Source organism: Ovis canadensis, chromosome 1, assembly GCF_042477335.2.
Source record: "Ovis canadensis isolate MfBH-ARS-UI-01 breed Bighorn chromosome 1, ARS-UI_OviCan_v2, whole genome shotgun sequence".
NCBI lineage: Eukaryota > Metazoa > Chordata > Mammalia > Artiodactyla > Bovidae > Ovis > Ovis canadensis.
Genome location: NC_091245.1, coordinates 75,473,559 through 75,492,159, shown reverse-complemented (window position 1 = coordinate 75,492,159; position 18,601 = coordinate 75,473,559). Strand labels below are relative to the sequence as shown.

Here is an 18,601-nt window from a genome sequence, read left to right as displayed (position 1 = left end):
TGCAGAGGATAGTGGAGCCTTTAGGGCACACTGGGGAGTAGCCTCTCCAGAGTCCCTCAGTTGCACCCACTGCTGCTTGCCCATGTGCGGGTGGTTTGAGGAAACAAGAAATGCGAGATTGTAAAGGAATTAAAATTTTGTTAGCCACATGTCTTTCCAGCCATAGGGGCAAGGACTTCCTACCCCAACTGGAGGTCTTCTGGAATCTGAGACTGAGCTGCATGAACGTTCTGCCGAGTTTGTTTTTGCTGTCCCAGTTTCCAGCATGCTGGGCTTCTTGTTACCTCCTCTGTGCTGGGTTTTCTTCATGTTCAGCTTCCACTGAGGGAGCTTTTGCTGAGTTGGGCTTCTGCTGTGCTTGGCCTCTGCCTCACGCGGCCAAGGTTGTTTCAGCCAGGTTAAATACGAGAAACGGCACCACAGATGTCTGGGGAGTGTGTAGTTTCCTTGGTTCTGTCTCAGCATACCAAAAATTAGAAGCAATAGCCAGACCCAGTGTTACAGCTCAGTTTTATTTGGAAAACAAAGGAAAATCCTTGAGGCGTGAGCGCGGGCTGACCCAAAAGATGCAAAGAGAAGAGAGCCAGAGGCTCAATTTTGGCTCCTCTTTTTATGGTTTTTTTTTTTTTTTTTTTTTTTTAATTTTTAGTTTTTTATTTTTTAAATTTTAAAATCTTTAATTCTTACATGCATTCCCAAACATGAACCCCCCTCCCACCTCCCTCCCCAGAACATCTTTCTGAGCCTGCACTATGTAAACTGGGCTAACGAGGAGGATGTTTGCTTCACCTGAGGTCCTCACTCTGGTCCTCAGACCTTCCTTTGTTCTATTTCTATGGGCTTTTCCCTTCTTTGTCTTTTAGCCACTGCCATTCTGGACTCCTTTTTCCTATTCTAACTACCTAACAATCCTAAGTATAAGCATTATTTATCAGGAAAGTAAAATACACTCAAGGATATTTTATCCATCTTTGAATTCTTAGACATTATTGTATTAATGAAATAAAGTCTTCCTCTCTCTCTCCATTTTATCCAGATATATAAAAGAAGTAAAAATTATGAGAGTGCAAATGAAATGCATAGTGAGCAGTATTCTCGTTGTGTTGTATGAAATTGCTAGATATTTTATGATATTTTATAACAGGTTAAAAAATCTTCTAGAAGAATTTTAACTCCTTGGATTCAAGTAGTTTACTTCATATGTGTTGATCTTGTGAATACAATGCTTTATTTTATGTATTGTTTGTCACCCATATGAACTCTACATTGGAGCTTTATTTTAAGTTTTAATATGAAGTTTTATGTACTGCTATCATTGGTATAATAGAACTTGTAGATAGTTTCTACATGAAATCATAAAACCAAAGTGAAATGCATTTGTAATGTTGTAGGAATTATTATGTTTGTTTACTTTATTCTCTTCTCCAATGCTCCCCGCCCCCCCCCCCCCACCCCCAGTAAAAAGATCTTAGTTTAGCCTCTATCCAAAATTATATGAAGGTTCATTACTTCTCTTAGTTCTGGATGTCATTATTGTTATATGTTTTTGTACAGAAAAAGACCTTGTGAAATGGGAAAAAATATGAGATGATTTCATTCATAATATTTTTTGAAAGTCTTCATCTTGCTATGCTCTAATAAATTATGTGATCCATACAATTAATGCTTGTGGTCGGTCACATAGAGAAGGACTAGACTGTGGTTATACAGAACAGATGTTTAATGGGAATTTAAAAATCAGTGAAATGAATACTATTGTGATGCATGGTGATCTGATTTCATATGTATTATATAGAATCACTCCATTCTTTCTGAATTCAGTCTGAACACTCAGAGCTAAACATATTTACAGTGGGACTGTGGAAAAAAGAAGGGGAGTTTTATTGAGAAAAGAATCACAATAGGGCATCATTGATCTGTCCTCTTTCCAGTCAATATATAGATCCTAGAATGATAACCCTTATGGCACTGTTTTCCCTTGGAAATAAGATATAAATCCTTTGAGCCATATAAATGATTTTTAAGTGAGATGAAGACCTTTATAATCCATTGTGGAATTGTAAAATGCTTAGGCCCTTGAAAAGAATATTTTACTTCCATATTGTAATCTCAACTGTTCAGGCTTGATATGGAAATAGTTTCCTTTTTCTAATTATATAATTAGAAATTATAATTATATAAACATGTATGTCCACAAATATACGAATTTATGACTCATTCCTACATTTACATATCTATATACAGCCATTTAAATACCTTCTTATAATTAACTACAATATTTTCTGTTTGTGAAAGTGTGTACTATGAATCTATTATAATATGAGTCTTTATTATCCACTGTTTTTGTATTTTGAAAGTGAAAGTGAAAGTGACTCAGTCATGTCTGACTCTTTGATACCCCTGGACTATACAGTCCTTGGAATTCTCCAGGTCAGAATACTGGAGTGGGTACCCTTACCTATCTCCAGGGGATCTTCCCAACCCAGGGACTGGACCCAGATCTCATGCATTGTAGGCAGATTGTTTACCAGCTGAGCTATCAGGGAAGACCTTTTGAATTTTATTGGACGTGTAATAATAGCTTACACGTGAATGTTATTTTAGATTTAGTCAGAGTGCTTTTTAGAAAAAAACCTTCCAAAGTGCTTTTATGCATAATTTTCTACCTCATTTTCAGAACAATCCCATATGTAAGTAAGTCAGGAATATCTTCATTCTAAAAGCAAGACAGTTAACTTGACTTACTGTGGTAATCATTTTGCAGTATATACAAATATTGAATCACGTTGTACACCTAAAACTAATATGCTTCAATTATGGCTTAATAAAACATAGATACATTAAAGAAATTAATTTGAGAGCCATATAGGCTGTATATTGTCACTCTGCTCATTTAACTTATATGGAGACTATATTATGTGAAATGCCAGGCTGGATGAAACACAAGCTGGAATCAAGATTGCAGGAGAAACATCAATAACCTCAGATATGCAGATGATACCACCCTTATGGCAGGAAGAGAAGAGAACTAAAGAGCCTCTTGACGAAAGAGGATAGTGAAAACCTGTCTTAAAACTCAACATTCAAAAAACTTAAGATCATAGCATCTGGTCCCATCACTTTATGTCAAATAGATGGAAAAATAATGGAAACAGTGACAGACTTTATTTTCTTGGGCTCCAAAACCACTTCAGATGGTGACTTCAGCCATGAAATTAAAAGATGCTTGCTCCTTGGAAGAAAAGCTATGGCCAACATAGACAGCATATTAAAAAGCAGAGACATTATTTTGCCAACAAAGGTCTATATAGTCAAAGCTATGGTTTTTCCAGTAGTTATGTATGTAAGATTGTTGGACCATAAAGAAAGCTGAGTGCCAAAGAATTGATGCTTTTGAACTGTGGTGTTGGAGAAGAGTCTTGAGAGTCCCTTGGACTGCAAGGAGGTCAAATCAGTTAATCCTAAAGGAAATCAGTCCTGAATATTCATTGGAAGGACTGATGCTGAAGTTGAAGCTCCAGTGCTTTGGTCACCTGATGCAAAGAACTGACTCATTGGAAAAGACCTGATGTTAGGAAGGATTGAAGGCGGGAGAAGGGGATGACAGAGGATGAGATGGTTGAATGGCATCACCCACTCAATTGACGTGAGTTTGATTAAGTTCCAGGAGTTGGTGATGGACAGGAAAGCGTGGCATGTTGCAGTCTATGGGGTCTCAAAGAGTTAGACAGGACTGAATGACTGAACTGAAAACTGAACTGAAGGATCTTCTAGCTGCCTAAGGTTCTGGAAGGGATTGGGGGAAGGAAGAGAAGGGGACGACTGAGGATGAGATGGCTGGATGGCATCAGCAACTTGATGGACATGAGTTTGGGTAAACTCCGGGAGTTGGTGATGGACAGAGAGGCCTGGAGTGCTGTGATTCATGGGGTTGCAAAGAGTTGGACACGACTGAGCGACTGGACTGAACTGAACTGAACTGAAGGTTACTTGAGGAAGCCCCTGTGGTTAGTTTGATATTCATTGTGTGCCTAGATCATGTTCCAGAACTGGAAAAGTCTCTGTGGTTATTTTGTAGCATATCTCTGCGCTCTCCTAGGCCTGTCTGGGTTGGGATGAAGAGATCAATTTGCACCTTTTTGGGCTAGGCCACCCCTCGTTGCTCATGACTATTTTCTTACCTAATAATTCTAACCAATCTGTCCAGTACTGACAGTTTAAATGTGCAGGAGTGTTAACTGTGTATATCATGGATGAGATGAGCATTTAATTTATATCTAGCCAAATGTATCATTTGATTATATTAAACAAAGGCTTTCAGGGAAAGAATATAAATAGAAGGAAACATGAATTTCACATCTATGCAAAGAGCTTTACATATATTGTTTTCATTTATTCTCCTAACAAACCTAAGATGAGGCTGCAGCTGCCCAGAAAGAATAATTTGCTTGCCCAAGGTCATAATTGCCAGTAAGTGCTAAAACTAGAATTTTAATGCAGAAATGACTTAGAAGTTTCACTCTTATTCGGTATGCTGTGTTTACAAATGCTAGAAATAAGTAAGTTGACGTTAAGATACTTTAAAAAGATTTAATAAACAGAAATAAAACCAGTGGTTACACAGGAGCAGTTCTTATAGAGGCACAGGTGCATAGCTGTGGTAGATAGCTTAGTGTCCCTTAGAGTTTGTTTAATGAATCCATGTTTAATCTTCACATGTTATTGTTCTTCCTAATGCAGCACCATTCCCCGAACCAGGCTTAGCGGTGAGGACTGAAATCACACAACATGCTATCTTCTTTGAGAAGAAAACAAGGTCTCAGATACAGAAGTACTTGGTAAAGTCAAACACTTAGGACGTTCACCATCAGCTACATTTTGCTGTGTGCAGCCAGTAAACTTGAGAGGAGGACATAGTCAGTGGGATTTTATGTGTCTACTAAAATCTTATTAACAAAGCACTTGTGTGAAATAACAAGACTTGAAGAACCTGCCGAGACAGTTCAGTATCCTAGAGTATTGCCTCTTCTCGTAAACCACTTTTGCCAGGTACCTGAGGCAGTCTCACAGTGTTCTGTGCTGTCTTCTCCACTTCTGTGGGATGTGTGAGGCTGTCTCCAGTGACAGGTCTATCTGGTCACCATCTTTCCCATTTCAGCTTAGCTGTCATTCGAATGAGAGGCATCACACTAATGCTTGCACAAATCAATTAACACTGAATAAGGGACCCAGTAACACACGCAGATATTGCATATAAAATCTGAGAAATTCATAAACATGCACATCCTACAATAGCTATGAAGACTCATCCTTTGAAACTTATTCCTCCTCTATTACCTACTAGATGGTAACATGAAGCAGAATATTTAATATCATGTTAATGTTCATTGAATTTGTGTAGAACTTAATATGGAGCAAAAATAATTTACTGTATACCCTGCTGTTGTTTATCCCGTAGTTGTTCCAGAGGGAGATGCTTCAGAAACAAAGCAGAGATACAAATTTCAAAGAATATCAAATCATTGAAAAAATAACCAGTAGACAGCCAAGAGGAATACACTAAAGGAGGAAAACATTTTGGAAAGGAATTATGCTAGAGAAAGTAACCACAAAACAAAGACAGTCTAGAGAAGCAGCCAATCTTTTCTCTCCCACTAGGGCGGAACATTCTGTGTTGTATATGTATCCAGAGCTTTACAGTGAATCTTAACACAAAAGTTGAATGATTAATTTAGGTATCACTTGTTATGTAGCAACGCATTATAACACGGCCTAATTTATAACCTTGTATATGGCAAAGGCAGCATTTTCAAGTTCAAGCATACACACTCTATAGTCAGATCGTCCAGGTTAAAAACTGGCATTGCCACTTCCTTCTTCTATGACCTTCCACAGAGTTACTTAATCTTTATGTTCATGAGAATTCTCATATCTGCAATGCAGATAATAAAGAGTTGTCTTACAGAGTTGTTTGGAAAATTAAATGAGTTTGTATATAAAAATCACCTGCCTATAAGTCGGACACTTAAAACAGTGCATGTAAATAATCAATACATGTTAAGTCAGATTTTCTGTAATGTAAGCAAAATTTTCTGTCTTTTCTCTTTTTGGAGAATTGAAAATGATAGTCTTTCAGTGTTTCTTAAGAAGGTGTTCCTTTGTATAAATACATGCTGAAAAACCAAAAACTTCTGTAACTATTCTAGGGGAACAAGGAAACTATCTGGCCTTATTGAAAGACAAAGAACACTATACATATATTATTACTGAGCTGTTTTGTTTGTAAAATCTTTGTCAATTTCTCTTTATCCATGAACCTCCTTCTTCCCACTGAAAAATGAATTAAAAAGTCATTTCAGTGCCATTTTGAAATCATCTTAGTATAGACATGTACTTTATTTATTAATATGCCTCCTACTCTCAGGGAAATCTTCCTTTGATAGATGGGTATTTGCAAGTTTCATTATCTTTCATATTTCACTTAAGGTTGCTTCATTTTTCTTCTTTTGTAGCACTTTGTTTAAATTTGCTAAAGTTTAATACTTTACTTTGATTTAAGCTTTATTCCTTCCTTTCCACAAGATGTGGAATTTGAAAAAAAAAAAAAAAGAAAGTACCAAATAATCAGTTCAGTCTCTCAATCATACCTGACTCCTTGCATCCCCATGAACCGCAGCACTCCAGGCCTCCCTGTCCATCGCCAACTCCTGGAATTCATCCAAACCCATGTCCATCAAGTCGGTGATGCCATCCAACCATCTCATCCTCTTCTCCTGTCCCCTTCTCCTCCTGCCCTCAATCTTTCCCAGCATCAGGGTCTTTTCCAATGAGTCAGCTCTTTGCATCAGGTTGCCAAAGTATTGGAGTTTCAGCCTCAACACCCAGGACTGATCTCCTCTAGGATGTACTGGGTGGATCTCCTTGCAGTCCAAGGGACTCTCAAGAGCATTCTCCAAGACCACAGTTCAAAAGCATCAATTCTTCTGCACTCAGCTTTCTTTATAGTCCAACTCTGCTTCTGTTGGGTCCATACCATTTCTGTCCTTTATTGAGCCCATCTTTGCATTAAATGTTCCCTCGGTATCTCTAATTTTTTTGAAGAGATCTCTGGTCTTTCCCATTCTATTGTTTTCCTCTATTTCTTTGCATTGATCGCTGAGGAAGGCTTTCTTATCTCTCCTTGCTATTCTTTGGAACTCTGCATTCAAACGGGTATATCTTTCCTTTTCTCCTTTACTTTTCTCTTCCCTTCTTTTCACAGCTGCTGCTGCTGCTGCTGCTGCTAAGTCGCTTCAGCCATGTCCGACTCTGTGCGACCCCAGAGACGGTAGCCCACCAGGCTCCCCCGTCCCTGGGATTCTCCAGGCAAGAACACTAGAGTGGGTTGCCAATTCCTTCTCCAATGCATGAAAGTGAAAAGCGAAAGTAGAGTTGCTCAGTTGTGTCTGACTCCTAGCGACCCCATGGACTGCAGCCTGCCAGGCTTCTCCGTCCATGGGATTTTCCAGGCAAGAGTACTGGAGTGGGATGCCATTGCCTTCTCCCTTTTCACAGCTAACCCTATCTTAATAGCTAATATTTATTGAGCATTCACTATGTACTAGGTTATAGATAGGTAGATATTCCTTTAAATCTCACATATATGGGATAATATAATTACTATTCCTGTTTTAGAAATGCAGAGGTAGAAGATCATAGAGAGTAATGAATTATTTCAGGGCTCTCTCAAATGATAAAAACTTTAGGAAATATAAGATAGAAAGAGTGGTATGATTTATTTGAAAAATTCAGCTTATGCAGTTGTGGAAGCTGACAAATCTGAAAGGTACAGGTCAGGTCAGCAGACAGACAGAACTTCTTCTTCTGTCAACAAAAAACAACATTTTTTGTTCTTAAGACCTTGAACTTATTGGATGAGGCCTACCCAGGTTATTGAAGAAATCTCCTTTACTTAAAATCAAGTGATTATAAATATTAGCTATATCTATAGCCTTCACAGTTATACCTAGATTAGTGTTTGGTTGATACTTTGACAGGCATACTTAGCTAGGTATACATAAAACTAGCGTAGAAACTTATAGAAAATTACAATCAGGAAATATGGGAGAGGACGAATTCAGTCAAAGTCTGATGACAAAACCCTGTTTCTAATCACCCAACGGCCATCATGGTTAGCAGAGGATTAGGGTACTTCTGCCAGCTGGGCTGGACTACCTGAGAGTCTGTGAGAAGAGGTTCAGATACATGGTCCTATTGGATGACCTGCCACCCAGGTGGGAGAGAAGGGCTCCATGGACCTTGGGAATCTGAAAGTGTGCATGAACTGGGCTGTGGCTAAATAGGCTGCAGAGATAACCCAGTCATAATGACCCTGTCTAGTTACTGACTCATTTTTCCTTTCCTCAAGCCGATATCTATAGGTCAGGATATAACTGGTGCCCTCCTGAACATTTACAGGGAGAATCTGAGCTAGTAAATGTTAAATTCATTACAGTGATAAATGCAGAGTGGGGTGAAAACAGGAAACACAGTCATTTTTGTCAGTGTCCGATTCAAGTGAAAAAGAGAAATTTAAATTTTACCAAAGCTTTTTTTCTCATGAAATAATTTTTGTGGAGAGAAAAAAAAGTCATCATTTCTGTGGGTCAGCTAGTGCACTTAATAAGAATGCCTTGCATTTCTTTATAGAACAGTTATTTCAGCAGTGGGTCTGTAGAAATTAAGCACAGATGTAAATCTCCATTTTGCCTTAGTCCTAGCAAATAGTGAAAAAGATCAGATTAGGAGTTAGTAAAGGAATGATCTTAGACTTTGTTACCAGAAACTGTGGAATTCTTATCCACCACTTACATTCTCTGTGCTTTGTTTTTGATCTGCCTCAAGCATTTTTCCTTATCATATCACCTTGAAACTGCAAAACACTTCACATTATTTTCCTTATTGTTTATTGGTTTTTAACAGGAAAATGAGAAAATGAGTATCATAGAACATACACAATCTCTGTGGTATAGTAATATAAGAGGGGTGACAGGTCATTATTTAAATATGTCTATTTATATAGACATATATAGGTCATTATTTAAATATATAGGTCATTATTTAAATATAGGTCATTATTTAAATATGTCTATTTATATAGACATGTCATATTTATATAGACATATGTCTATTTATATAGATGTATATAAAATGATTTATGTTCCTTTGACTAATCAGATGTAGCTTAAACTACAATCATCTTAATAACTTTTGAGAAAAATTATTTTGTTATTAGGATCTTCAAGTACTTAGTCACCTCTTATTTATGTAACTGTATCCATCCCATCTCAATCTTTCTAAAATAATTACATTAATAACCACACATCTATGTAATAGTTGCCATGTTACAAATAGACTAAACTATATTCATCAATGTCAGCAAATGAAGAAATAAACTTATCCTCCTTTCATTTATAGAGAAGTAAGACAAAGGCAAGTCAAATGATTTGTCTAACTTTCTTAAATAATTAAAATGACTTAAAATAATGCTTTTAGAATAATCTAAATACAAAAGGCAAATGTTTTCAGGGAGTAAATGGAGGAGGTGATGGACAGGGAAGAAAAAATGTTTGATTTAATTTGAAGGGACAGGAGTGGTTTATTGCTGGCTACAAACTCAATCCACAAGGCCCATTCAGTTTTCAGGTCAAATATAGTATCTACCTTATCTCACACAACAAAACTCATCCCTTACACCATGCTTTTTGCTCTTTGTGTCCACCAACAACTACCATTGCCCTTCATTTAAGTCTGAAATAAACTCCTGCTTCTCTGGAATGGCCTATTGGTTGACTGAATTTTAGATAGTAAATAACATTAAACTTAAATTTCTCCCTTATAGAATTGAGATGAAAAGCTTTCCTGTAGTGGAGTGAAAGCTATCAGATTTGTTTTAATCATAGTTTGAAAACATTTTAGCTGCCTATTCATATTCTTTTCAGACTGTTGGCAATTATTTCCTAATTAGTTGATACATGAATATTACAGACCATTTGGCAAATAAGGAAAAAAAAACCACAATGGAATATCTTTAATCCCACTCCCAGAAATGATCACTATTCAGGTTACAAAACTTGAATATACAATGCTTTGTGTCCTGCTGGTTTATTTAAATTTTTTTTTTTACTGCAATCTGTTACCTCATTTTTCAAATGTTTGTTTTAATAACTACATTTTGTTCTATAATCTTTTTCTTTTCTTAAAATAAAACTGTATTATTCATTTGGTTGACATTTTTGTATTCCACTATCCTTTCTTTGTCTCTCTCTTTGCTTTTTTTTTTTTTGCAATTACCATTTTTGTACATTAAACCTTTATTTGCATGTCTTAGTGTTTTCTTATGATAGATTCAAAACTTTTTTTAGAAGTTGAGCACCAGTTTCTACTAAATTTCTATCAAAGGGGCATAACAAATCCCATTTTTAACCTTGCTGTATGGTGTAGTTTTCTTAAATCTTTTCCTTTTTATAGAAGAAAAATCATATCTTATTGTTTTAACTGACAGTTCTTATATTACTAAAGGGTTTAAGATTTTTGGTGCTTATAAGCTGTATTTTTTTATCCTATTTTTATTATCGTTTGTTTATCCTTCTATTGAGAATATGTTTCTTATTAAAATTGAGAAATGTCTTTATATAGAAAAGACATTTGTCAAAATAGTCTTCTAGTTAATCATTTACTATTTAATTTGTGTATATTTTGAAATGTAGAAGTAGTTGAATTTTTGTGGTAAAACTCTGTTTTCCTTTGAAGTCTTTTAGTCTTTTTTTCCTCTTATAGTTAGCTTCTATATTCAGGAACTAGATAAATACAAATCCATATTTTCATTTAGTTTTTGTGAAGAATTTTTTATACTTAGCACTTTAATACTTAGAAATATTATTTTTATTTATGTTATGAGGAAAGAATATAAGCTGATTTCCCTCTTAACACTATATGTGGGCATCCACGTTTTTATGTGTATATAAATCTGTGATTTATGATGTATGCTTTACATATACATCAAAAGTACAAGTTATTTATCAAGTACAAAAATTATATATCAAACGTACACTCTGAGGTCTGTTACATTGTGTTATGTACACTTTTATGTTAATTCGCTTACATTTTTTTTTCTTATAGAACCACATCATTTTAATGACTGTAGCTTTCTACTTTCTTTCTAATGGTCTGTAAGAAAAGTGACTCCTCTTGCTAATAATATTTTATAAATTTGTATTACTTAGGTTTGCCAGAACCCAAGAAGGATCACATATTCCAAGGCCTGACACAGGACCAGGGGTTTTACACTTCCAAAGACTTTCTGCCTCTTGTAGCCAAAAGCAGTAAACCAGGTATCACCAATTGTCTTCTATTCCTAATATTGCCTATGTTGTTATATGTATTATACAATTATGTTAAATCCAGGCTCAGTGGGAAAATTTCCAGATCTCCTGTTCATCTTTTCATAATAGCAAGGTAAGAAAAATAAAAAAAATCTGATATGATTGTTAGCCAGAATCACATAATTGTCCATCCTCCTAATCAAACCTCATCAGAAGGATTTTTCATTGTATTATATACAGGTCTAAATTGCATTATGAAAAGTTGCTTCAAAATAAGAGTGTCTTAACAAACATCAGAAGGTGTTCTTACAAGAAACTGCAGCAACTTCACTTTGGGAACTATTTTTGTTTGTTTGTTTTAAAATGGGGCAAGTGATCGTGTCTTGTTTTATTTGTATCCACACAAGCAGAAAGATTCAGTCCCTCCTTAAACCACAGTTTTATGAAATTAGAGTAAAACATTTTGATTAATACCCTAATACCTAGTCTCTGTGAGCTATCACTTCACATACCACAGGAAGACGAACCGGAAGCTATGCTTCTCTTCTGCTGTGACTGGGCTGGAGTCATCATCTTAGTGAGAAAGAAACTACAGGGTATTCCCTAAAAACCAATAGCCAAACTCCTTAAATATATACTTTTAAAGAATTCTGAACTTTAAGCTGTTCTAACATATAATTACCTACCGAAAACATACGAACTTACATTTATGCTCCTAAAATTGAAAAATATAAGAAACTGCCTCGCTTAGATCAATCTGCAGAATTTTACAGCTAAAGTTGTGTACATCTTCATCTTTTTCTTCCTAGAGAACATGATGCTTGCTAGGGAAGCAAAAATATCTTAGCACACATAGTACGTATTTGAGAGTTACAGAGGGCTAATTATGGAACCCCAAACAGAAACTTTCAAGCAAAATGATAACACTAAGTTATCTGTGGTACCATTTCAAAAATTATAGTAATTTATCTTGTCAGCAATTTTATTTAATCCAATAATACAATGCTACTAATATGTAGCAAACACCTTTCACTTTTTTAAAAGAATCTTCATGTGGACATTGAATCTTTATATAAATGCTGTTGAAAAATGCTCACTTGGAGATTAATGTTTTTTATTGTTCAATTTTACAAACAAAACCAGGGAAAAGCAACAAAATTTAAAAAACAAAGGGATAAAGTTTTGTTTTAACTATTTGAAGAAAATAATTCTTAGAAATTCTTCAGTTACATAAAGGGAACATACTCAGCATGTTAATTTTCAAGATTTACCAAATATAATATACAGCAGGGCTACACATTAGAAATCTTATGATATCTAAATAAAATGTTGTAATGAAATACTGCAGATTATTAACCCAGATCACAAGGATCACTGTTTTCCTTCTAAAAAAAAAAACCTTAATGGCATTAAGTTAAAAATACACATCACAACTTTGACAGAGTTTTAATTGGTTGATTCCAGCTTCTTAAGACTCAAACTCTTCAAAATGTGTTATAGATATCCTTCTAGAAAGAAAAAAAAAAGAAGTTAAAGGTATTGACTATGAAATTACATATATGAGCATATTTTTAAAGTGGGAATAAAACTGTCTTTCAATGAAGCAGAATAATTTGATAGTGACACTCCATCCTGGAAAACTGCAAGATGCAATTTTACACTGCTTTGAGTACAAGTATCTTTTGAGCTGTCATGCAGAAATGGTTTCTCTACTTGAAAATGGGGTTTTCCTTTCATCATTCAGGAATGTGTGCCTGTCACTCTCCATTGCTGTCGATACGGGGAGCCGTGATTGTACTCGGAGCTGGAGACACAGCTTTCGACTGTGCAACATCCGCTTTACGTTGTGGAGCCCGCCGAGTGTTCATCGTCTTCAGAAAAGGCTTTGTTAATATAAGAGCTGTCCCTGAGGAGGTAAAAAAAAAAAAAAAAGTTAGAAAATATGGAGTTGTAATGCAACAGATTTTAGAAGATATAACTGTTAATGTGCAGGCTCTTAGTTTAAATCACTAGAATGTTCTTCAGATTGTGAAGTGCAAATTTTAAAATTTCTGAGTTACCCATAGTTGCTATTTTTTAGTACAGGCATTTAAAGGAAAAAAAAATTATTTTATAACACTGATTTGTATAAAATGAATTTATCTTTGTCATTTCACAAGTGCTTCTTATTCTGTGTTAATATCATTGAAAGATGTTGTATTTAACTAGTAACAGTGGAATGTGCTAAGTCTTCCATATACTAACAATAGATACTCTTCCCAAAATGCATGGATATTAGGAGAATGTGGTAATTAGAGACATTCAAAATTTTCTGTAAACCAAATTTACAACCTACATTCAAATATATATATATATATATATACACACATATATATATATGTCATAGTCAATTCATTATGCTATGAAGCCAATAGAACAAGGGGATTGCTGTTTATTTTTTAAAAGAACTCTAATGTAAGCATTATTTAGAATTAATAATTAGTTAACTACTAAAAATGACAGATTTAAAATCATATCATTCTTACAGGTGACTGGTGACTAAACTTGATTGAGACATCAGCTGGGTACATGGACCATAGAGTTCTCAAATTTTAATGTTAAGAAAGATAATACCTTATAAAGGATATTAGTTCTGAGAACAGGAACCAAATGTATTTATAGAGAGATAAATTACTCCTTTTATACAAATCAGTGTTATGAATTTGATTTGCTTTAGAATTCCTGAAAATATTTGGAGTCTTTATACTGGGCAAGAATTATAACTGTAGTCAATAGGTAATTTGTCACATGTAGGCTAACTACATTACAGATTAATCTCACTGAAATATCAGAGTCACCATTGGTTCATGACTGAGTTTAAAATGTCAACTTTATTCTCCAGGGCTTTTCTCGATCCACTCTTTTTCAGACTTTCCCCCCAAATCTAAGGTGGAGATAGTCTTCTAATCCTAGGAGTTTTTTCTGGAGCACTATTTTAGGCATGAATTGGTGCAATGAGGGAGACCTGGGTTCAATCCTTGTGTTGGGAAGATCCCCTGAAGAAGGGAAAGGCTACCCACTCTAGTATTCTGGCCTGGAGAATTCCATGGACTGTATAGTCCACGGGGTCACAGAGAGTCGGACACAACTGAGCAAAAAAGAAAATAAAAAGTGCAATCTTACATTGGTACAAATACAGGGGAAATAGTCATACTGGAATAAAGTGACTTGCTTAAGATGAGAGAAGACAGGAGCTAATGTTATTCATCTTTATATCCACATGTATAGCATAGGACCTCAGCAAGTAATAAGTACTTGAACAATTTTGAACTAAGTACTTTACATCTTATTTTTCTAAATCTAAAGCACCTTGAAATTTGGAAGGGAAGACACCCCTGAATGGCAATGTCAGTTTACTTCCTACTTTATATTATAGTCATCTTCCATTGGCAAGGGTCTCTAGAAATGAGTGGTGGCTGTTTCTTATACATAAGTAGAAAACATTCACACACACAAACACAATGAGACCAGATAATTAATTACTTGAGAGGGTATAAGTTTTGTTTGCTTATTTGTTTAATCAGCTTAAAGTTTATTGAGCATCCTTTATGTATCAAGCACTGTTTTAGGCAATTCGAATACAGCAGTGAACATGTCAGATAGATTATCTTGTCCTCATGGAGCTCATACCTGGTACGAAAAGATAATCAAGCAAGTAGATTGTCACACAAGTGTATGTTGAACAGTGGTTAATGCAATGCAGAACAAAAATTTAAACAGGACTATAAGAAGTGTGAATTTGGGGAGAGGTTATGGTGAAAGAGAAGGTGAGATTTCCATTTTAAACAGGGTGACCCAGGAAAGCCTTTCTATTACTATGACTTTTGGGCATAGAAATGAAGACATTGAGGAAATGTAGACATCTGGGAGAAAAATGTTCCAGATCAAGGCAAATGCATTCACCCTTGATTGAGGAAGTTTCTTGGACTTCTAGAAATAGAAAAAAAAAAAAGTCAGTGTGATTGGAACTGAGTGTGAGAGGATAATATGTGCCTATATGTGATGAGGTCTTGTAAGTGTTCCAAAGGCCAGTATTTACTGAGGAAAGAGAAAACCCTTGAACTGGTTTGAGCAGACAAACATCAGGATCTGAGTTAAATTTGAAAAGGATGGCTCTATTGATAATTGACTAAGAGGGTGTTGGGTTAGATGCAGGGAGGCTACTCAGGGGCTAATTGTGAGAGTAGGCTGTTAGATTCTTCCCAGGTGTCTCAGTGGTAAAGAATCTGCCTGCAATGCAGGATATGCAGGTATGATCCCAGGGTCAGGAAGGTTCCCTGAAGAAGGAAATGGCACCCACTCCATATTCTTGCCTAGGAAATGCCATGGACAGAGGAGCCTGGTGGGGACAGTCCATGAAGTCACGAAAGAGTCAGGCACAATTTAGTGACTAAACAACAAGACTATTAGTTGATGTGACTGGTTTATAGGAAGGAAAGGATCAAACTGCAGGCATTGCTCAGTCAGAAGGTCAAGCTGTGGTGGGATGAACTATGGTCATCAAAGTGTTGCAGGAAGGCAGACCCCTTCCAAGGCCTGAAACTGGGCTCTTGTCTAACACTCGGAAATAAATTGTCCGAGGAGACACATGTGCTGACAAAACAAGAGATTTTATTGAGAAAGAGCACCCAGGTGGAGAGCAGTAGGGTAAGGAAACCCAGGAGAACTGCTCTGCCGTGTGGCTCCCAATGTCGGGTTTTATGGTGATGGGATTAGTTTCCGGGTGGTCTTTGGCCAATCATTCTAATTCAGTCTTCCCTGGTGGAGCTCACATCACTCAGCCAAGATGGATGCTAGCGAGAGGGATTCTGGGAAATGGACGGACACGCAGTGTCTCCTTTAGACTTTTCCCAAATTCTTCCGGTTGGTGGTGGCTTATTAGTTCCATATTCCTTATCAGGATCTCCTGTTATAAAACAACTCATGCAAATGGTTACTATGGTACCTGGCCAGGGTGGGCGGTTTCAATCAGTGTGCTTCCCGTAACAAAAGTATTGGGAGGAAGCAATGGGTTGGTGGGATAACTTGTTTTATTGCCTGCAGTAGAACTTAGTAGACTCAACCAGATCTAGGGCTTAATTAAAACTAGAAGAACAAATGTTTAGATGTTTATTATTAGTTTACAAGAAATTAAGACATTTACATTGTCTTAAAACCCCTGGGCTGTGAGCTCTATGAGAATGATGCTATGTCATCATTTTTTTCTTCCCCTGCCTAGCGCAATGAATGTCACATTAAAAATGTTCAATAAATAATTGTGGAATGAATGTTTTCAGGAGAAAATAAGCATCCAGGGCTTCTAGCATTAAAAAGGCTAACACTTACCAAGTTACCTTAGTTGTAACAGCAGAAGGCATTTGAAGTTTCTTTTGCGAATTCTGGGCAAAGTTTTCAGTGTTAGAGAAGGAATAACACAGCAACAGAAGGTGCATGGATTTTAGGGTTGGGTCACTGGCCCGTGAATATGCATTTTTCAGACTGAGGACTTTCAGTATTTGTAGAGATGGTGAGTTAATATCTCTTGACCATTATTTAATTTGGCATACATCAAAGAGGCCCAGGACATGGTAGTGATAATGCTTATGAAGCTGCTAAGTCAATATCATGTATCTACTTTAAGATAACAGATTTTGAGAGAATATCCTGAGACAAATTTTTAACCTATATGAAGAATGTAATACCAAATCTAATTTCTTTGTATTTCTTCTATTTCTCATATGCTTTCTACCCCAAATATACACAAATTGCAATCACACTTGGTTTCTCTGAAGTCAATGAAGATTGACATTTAGAGCTTTTCTCAAATATGTATATTGTTTATTGGGCTTTGACTCTTGGATGGAATTTGAAAATAACATAATTTGTCTGTTGGTAAAAGGCCTCACTTTCAGGCATGTCAGCGTGTATATATCCAAAGCTGTGGTCTAATCCTCAAGTGATTTTAAAAAGAGGAGGGAACTAGAGAATAATATAAAGTTTTCTGACCATTTAGTGGCAAATATAAATGACTACATAGACCAGTTAGATTTAACAAGGAATTTTTACATGGTTAATAACAAAGAACCATATAATTAGATCCAGAAATGTTTTAATCTACTAAGTTAAGAATCACTACCCAATAGATGCTGTAGTGACAAGCGCATCCCACTTAACTAATCAGAGGTTTTCATACTTTAGTATGCATCAAAATAACCTGGAGGGGCTTATTCAACACAGCTTACTGGGGCCCCGTCCCAGTTTCTGATTTGGTAGGTGTGGGGTGGGCCTGAGAATTTGCATTTTTGGCAAGTTCCCTAGTGACGCTGAGGCTGCTGGTCCACTGCTCTAATGTATCATCGATCTAGTTTCCCGCTGTCTAATTAGAGCCATAAGCAGTGTGCTGTTTTGGGGCATTTTCCATCTTAGTTAAGGAAGCATTAATGCTACAGAATATAAGGTTTGATGAAACGAAGATGTGGAGGCATCATCAGCATATTGATGTAATTCTAATTCCAAATGTCTTTCAGTCTCCCCTGTGGCCTCACACACATGCTAAATAGGATGCTACTGAAAAACTAGCACTTCGCAGCCAAGGGTCCTTCGGGAAACCAGCCAATCATTCAGCACTACCCTCTAAGAAGATGAGGGAAAATCTGTTAATAATTCCCTCCAGAACTTTCTGCAAGCTTAAATAGGTGAGATTAAATTTCACAGGATAACAGAATCCCCCAAAATGCTGGTATTAAAAGCTGTTGACAGATCAGATAGAACTGCAGAAATGCTTTAGGCTGTTGGGAATCCCTAAAAGGAGGCATGAAGGTCAGGACTCAACAGACCCACTTGAGTTGATAAATTTAATGGATAAGGTTGAGGAAGGACTTTGTAGTTCTTATTAATTATTACTGAGAAGAATGCAGTACAAAATTATTTTAATAGCACAGTCCCACACACAGGGAACATACCAAGAAACATACTCAGTTTCCCAATAGCAGAAAAACACGATAGATCTTTAATTCTGTTGCTTTCATTTTTGGCCGCACTGAGTTTTGTAGCTGTATGTGGGCTTTCTCTCGTCCTGGCAAGCTGGGCCAACTCTCTTGGTGCGGTGCATGGGCTTCCCGTCGTGGTGGCTCCTCTTGTTGTGAAGCATGGACTCTAGGGAGTGGGGGGCTCAGTAGTTGTTGTGCATGGGTTTAGTATCCTGCACATGTGGGATCTTT

General features: G+C 36.4%; 1 protein-coding gene across 1 annotated transcript in view; it reads left to right on the top strand.

Moving 5' to 3' along the window:
* Positions 1–18,601, top strand: part of DPYD (dihydropyrimidine dehydrogenase) — a 931,708-nt gene that overhangs the window by 368,951 nt on the left and 544,156 nt on the right. Inside the window, exons 9-10 of the mRNA XM_069598442.1 lie at positions 11,265–11,372; positions 13,108–13,277. Coding sequence (XP_069454543.1) covers positions 11,265–11,372; positions 13,108–13,277 — 278 coding nt within the window. The remainder of the gene's footprint in view (positions 1–11,264; positions 11,373–13,107; positions 13,278–18,601) is intronic.